Source organism: Hoplias malabaricus, chromosome 2 (assembly GCF_029633855.1).
Source record: "Hoplias malabaricus isolate fHopMal1 chromosome 2, fHopMal1.hap1, whole genome shotgun sequence".
Taxonomy (NCBI): domain Eukaryota; kingdom Metazoa; phylum Chordata; class Actinopteri; order Characiformes; family Erythrinidae; genus Hoplias; species Hoplias malabaricus.
In genome coordinates, this window is record NC_089801.1 from 60,068,607 (window position 1) to 60,074,164 (window position 5,558).

General features: G+C 35.9%; 1 protein-coding gene across 1 annotated transcript; it reads right to left on the reverse strand.

Annotated features, from left to right (window-relative positions):
• Positions 1 to 914: 914 nt before the first annotated feature.
• On the reverse strand, positions 915 to 5,341 carry LOC136687789 (CMRF35-like molecule 9). Its single transcript, XM_066662343.1, has 7 exons — positions 5,299 to 5,341; positions 4,336 to 4,665; positions 3,797 to 3,844; positions 3,625 to 3,687; positions 2,335 to 2,451; positions 1,880 to 1,929; positions 915 to 1,508 (listed from the first exon to the last, which is right to left on the reverse strand). The coding sequence occupies exons 1-7, from the start codon at positions 5,336 to 5,338 to the stop codon at positions 1,206 to 1,208; spliced, it is 951 nt and encodes a 316-aa protein (XP_066518440.1). The 5' UTR covers positions 5,339 to 5,341; the 3' UTR covers positions 915 to 1,205.
• Positions 5,342 to 5,558: the final 217 nt, after the last annotated feature.

Sequence of the window (5,558 nt, forward strand, 5' to 3'; positions counted from 1 at the left end):
TCAATTTGAATATTTATTTTGTGGAAATAAATAGGCATTTTTTAATATGTTAAATAAAGTTAAGATTAATTAAGATGGGGGGTGGATCTATGATGTTTTAAAAGTTCAATTATATATATATATATATATATATATATATATATATATATATATATATATATATATATATATATATATATATATATATATATATATATATATATATATATTATGGCAAGCCAAACAGGAAATGAACGCTGATATATATAGAATGAACGCTGATATATATAGAATGAACGCTGATATATATAAAATGAACTTTGATATATATAGAATGAAAGCTGACATACAGGGGTTGGAAAATGAAACTAAAACACCTGGTTTTAGACAACAATAATGTATTAGTGTGGTGTAGGGCCTCCTTTTGCGGCCAATACAGGTCAATTTGTCTTGAGAAAGTCCTGCACAGTGGTCAGATGGATTTTAAGCCATTCTTCTTGCAGGATAGTGGCCAGGTCACTACGTGATGCTGGTGGAGGAAAACGTTTCCTGACTCGCTCCTCCAAAACACCCCAAAATGGCTCAATAATATTTAGATCCGGTGACTGTGCAGGCCATGGGAGATGTTCAACTTCACTTTCATGTTCATCAAACCAATCTTTCACCAGTCTTGCTGTGTGTATTCGTGCATTGTCGTCCTGATACACGGAATCGCCTTCAGGATACAATGTTTGAACCATTGAATGCACATGGTCCTCCAGAATGGTTCGGAAGTCCTTGGCCATGATCATTCTATATATATCAAAGTTCATTAAATATTTCCTGTTTGGCTTGCCATAATATATATATATATATATATATATATATATATATATATATATATATATATATATATATATATATATATATATATTAAGAGAGAGAGAGAGAGAGAGAGAGAGAGATTTGGTAAAAACAAACAAAAACACTAATATATATGCAAAATTGTTCAGTTATTGCAACTGCTGGAAAGTACAAATACACAATAAAACCATGAAAACAATGAAACATTTACTGTATTTTCTGCAGAAATCCAGTAAAAACTATTTTGGGGGAAAAACACTAACAATGGAACATTGCAGGTTTGGGAGGTGCATGGAGGGGGCAAATATGAACATATTTATTCAGACAGACCCTGTTCATGGTCCTGTACCTAAACTCCAAACCCTCCCGGTGAGCCAGTCTGGTCAGCAGGAGTCTATGTCCAGTGTCTGGTAGATGGGCTCCTGGACGGACTCCACCATGAGGGTCTGATACACTCTGCTGAGCCGAAGATGGTCTGGATCCATGTATTCCGAGTGTAGTTCAGGACTCCCCAAGGCGTAAGGCTGTAGATAGTAGGGGTCTAAGTCAGGGCTGGTGGGGACCACCTCTGCACCGGGGAGGTGGGACTGAAACAGTGGGTGACCTTCACACGATGCAGATCTCCTGTCTTCGTTCTCAGGCAAGCTGACCTGGATGATGCCAGGGTTCATTCTCACATAGTCATCCTGCAGAGGAAGTGAGAGACAAAACTTTGGTTACACCTGCTCTACACATGTGGGGCTTTTTTTTCTGAACCGAGAAATATTTATAGGGATGTTGTGTTCCGGTACTGCAGTAACTACCTCTGTTCCGCTGGGACTGGCTTTGGAACACTGCTGTGCCTATTTTATTGTACACTGAGATCATGATAATAATTAAATAATGAAATAATGCTGAATCATATTGTAATGTGCATGGTATTTTACATATCACCGTGGTTACCATATCTGTCATCATCTATATGTAATTTTCCTTATTTACACCATAGCTTACACATTCACATGCTCTCGTTCACACTTTAACACTCACTTTTTCACATTCACTCTATCACACTCACCTCAGTGAGTTCTGGGTTTGATTTTCCTCTGCTGTGGTAAAAGGCTGAAACTGTGGGAATAAAATAATAAAAGGAACTATAATAAAAATAAACACATCTGTCACCATGGTCTCTACTGCCCTGTCCTGTGCTTTGCTGCCCTCTACTGTTAGAGAGCATGACTCTGCCATTTGTTTTTAAAGTGGAAATATTACAACAACATCACTTGTACAGTGCATTTTTACATGAATAGGTTTATCTGGAGCCCACCAACACACACAGTAAAACAAGTATCACCAGAGACAAATTACCTACAGCAGCTAAATTGACCCCAACATCCAATTTGTCCACACATCTGATTTACCCCAATAGGTGATTCAAAGCCATTATTCAGATTACCACCAGCAGCCAATTTATCCCCAACAGTTTACCTTCAACTGCTCTAATTTTGGACAATGCATGGTGTGGCTGTTCACCTGAGAGCTGGGCACTGCTGTTGCGTCTGAGAATCAGAACCAAACTGAAAACACACACGAAGAGCAGCATAACCCCACACACCATGGTCACCACAGCCAGGAACCTGAAGTGAGATTCTGCAAAGAAAAGAGAAGCGAGACTGGCCTTCACACAAAAACACACACACAAGCACACATCTGAGGGGAAGAATAAACATATTCAAACAAACAAACAAACAAAAACAAATAAGCTAGGATTTAGTAATCGAGGAGTGTGTTTATATTCACCATGAGAAGGAAACCTTTTAACATGCTGCAGACATCCGCATGAGCTTTGATTTTTAAATAAACACAATGATTTGTTTTTTTTTGTTCAAGTCACATTTGTTTGTTTATTTTTTAAATTAGTTAAATTGTACATTAATATACTTTATTGTAATTAATATCTGACTTTTTATTAAATTTAACATGAAACTTCTAACAATGTGACCTGTGCTATAGTATATTACCTAATAAAAGCAAAAACATAATGCAATGAAATATATCACAGATAATGAGTTAATTACTAAACAAATTAAACAGTTAAGAGAGGTCATTACTAATGTTAAATCTTATATTAGACTGAATCAGCCCCCACTCTGGATTGATCCAGGAGAAATCTGCTTTGTGTAAAGTATACACTGTACCACTAGAGGGGACAGTATCATTGATGTATCTCCTTTTAAAAATGCTCCAAAATTAAAAAAAAAAAAAGGAATTATTTTTTTTACATTCACTTCCACTGAAAGTTTAGAAAGGTTTTTTTCTCTCCTCTGAAATTTCTATTTTGGGAGAAACTGGTTTTGTTTGGCCGATGACAATATGAAAACTCCTTTGTTCAGTGTATATGATTTTTTTTTTTTGGGATCTGGAGCCTACCAACACACACACGGTGAAACAAGATCACCCAATCAGTTTCTATGTGCTGCCAAAATCAGAAAAATACATGGGATAAAGTGAGCCATTCTGATTCTAATCTGTTTCTGATGTCAGGTACAGAGATTTCAGAAATGCGCTGCAAATTGAGTGCAAAAATGACTTTTAGGGTTTAGGGTTAGTTTAGGGGGTAGAGGTTAAGTTTTGGGTTATGTAAAGGGTTTAGGGATTAGGTTTAGAGTTATAGGGTTTAGGAATTAGAGTTAAGGGTAGGGTCTAGGTAAAACCTCCAGAAACCTTTGAGACAAGATAACATTTGAGTATTTGCTTGTGGGTGGGTGTGTGGGGGGAGTGTGCATGTGTGCATGTAAGTGCATGTGTGTGTCAGTGTCATACCTTCCTCTTTTTGCTGTGGTGCTGTGGTTTTCTGTCTTGTGAATGCACTTGTGCTGTTCTCCACTTCAATGTAGAAACGGAAGTCATCATACATATAAAGATGGCCTAACCACAGTTATGAAATGAATATTACTAAAAAGTAATGCTGAATGACGTAACAGGATAATCTCACCTCCATCCACATGAGTTTCTCCTGTAACTGCTTGCTGAGTGGAGAGATCTGAGCAGAAAAGTAAAAGGACTCACTTGCTGTTCAATTCTGTTTACTTACAGTGACTTGTATTGTTCTATTTCTGCTGCCTAAAGGTTTACAGAAATACCTCATCTTGAGTGGACTCAGTTTATTTAAGAGTAACCAATCGGGGACTATGACCAATAAAATTACACAATCTGGAGCAACTGCACATTTGCCTGAGCTCATCATGCTCATTGTCCATGGTTAGATGTGTATAACGCCTTGTAGTATTGGGTATCCAACATTTGGGATCAGTTGGAGTGATACTTCTAGTCCAGAACTAATCATTCAACATCAGTACTTCACCTCATTAATGTCTGTGTGGCTGAATGCCATCAAAAACTTACAGCTATATACATATGTCTAGTGTAAAGCCTGCCAGAAAAATAGATAAAACCAATAAAAAATATATACAATAGCTTTCATAGTTAAACACATATTTGACAGTGTAGTGTTAATAGTGCAGTTGTACTTACTGCTCTTGACAATTATCCTGACTTCACTATTGAAATCTTTGAGAAATTTGATGTCCACTCCACACATGTACTTCCCTGAATCGTGAGTCTCCAACTTCGAGATGATAATGCTGAAAAACCTGGCACTGCTGTTGTCGAACAGAGCAAAGCGTCCTTGTGTGTCCCAGGAGTTGTGAACAGTTGTGCTAATACAGTCCTTGTAGTCAACATCCTGGACTCTGCAGAAATATTTTCTTTTTCCATCATTCCCTGGAGGATATGGGCAGTCAACCTGTAAACTTTGTCCTTCTTGAGAAGTGAACTCAGCGCAGTCTGCAGAGGAGCAGGTTTCTGTGAAGAAACAAAACCTCAGTATACATCTAAAAACTTGATTTGAATGAAATGATCCTGTGAAATCATTTAAGACCTGTACGCAAAGCAGTCAGTGTTGTCCACCAAGAAAATGTGATTATGTCATTTGATAATTTCACTTAAAACAGTGGCCAGGAAAAAAGAAGCGTCCAAAAATTGCTTTTAATCTTATAATTAGTGAATGTATTTCTCTCAGTGTGAAATTTGAGTTATATTGATTAAATTTACGAAGATTTAATTTTTGAAATAGATTATTTTTGAATGGTGTATAACAATAAGGAATATACACCAGTCTATATAACAATACTCAGGATTTCAGGAAAATCTGGAGCTAATTTTACATAAAAATGTTATGGTTATTTTAATGTTATGTTTTTTTAAGTTGAGAGCTCAAAACTCAAATTCTTAAATGTAATACTTTTATTAAAAATTCTAAATTCTAAATTTTTATAAAAAATATAATTATATCATTGCTTTTATAAAAATATATCATTAGATTGTTATAGAATTTAGTTTCACCTTCAACCTGGTAACTTTTAGCTATTTTTCTAACAGTTTAGCAGATTTTTTATGTTACAGGAAATATATCAAATGTACATTAAATATTCCTACCTGAGAATAAGAGTACTAAGACACAGAAGTAGACTCTCATTGCTCCAGCTCTTTGACCATGAAATGAAACTCAGATTTGTGAAAGCATGAATCAGTTTGTTTTTGAGAACATGAATCTAAACAACTACTTCTCATTTTCACTCTCAGTTCACAGCAAACAAAAATATAGGCACGCAAAAAGATACAGTAGTGTAACTAAAGATACAAACAGTGTAAATATAATTTTAAAAAGTAAGAGCATTGGTGTTAAAGTCCAGTTG

Coding starts and splice junctions, on each gene's coding strand:
- LOC136687789 (XM_066662343.1), bottom strand. CDS start 5,338: ATGAGAGTCTACTTCTGTGTCTTAGTACTCTTATTCTCAG. Junction 3,688..3,796: donor AGAAACTCATGTGGATGGAG/GTGAGATTATCC, acceptor TCTACATTGAAG/TGGAGAACAGCACAAGTGCA. Junction 1,509..1,879: donor CAAACCCAGAACTCACTGAG/GTGAGTGTGATA, acceptor CTTCCTCTGCAG/GATGACTATGTGAGAATGAA.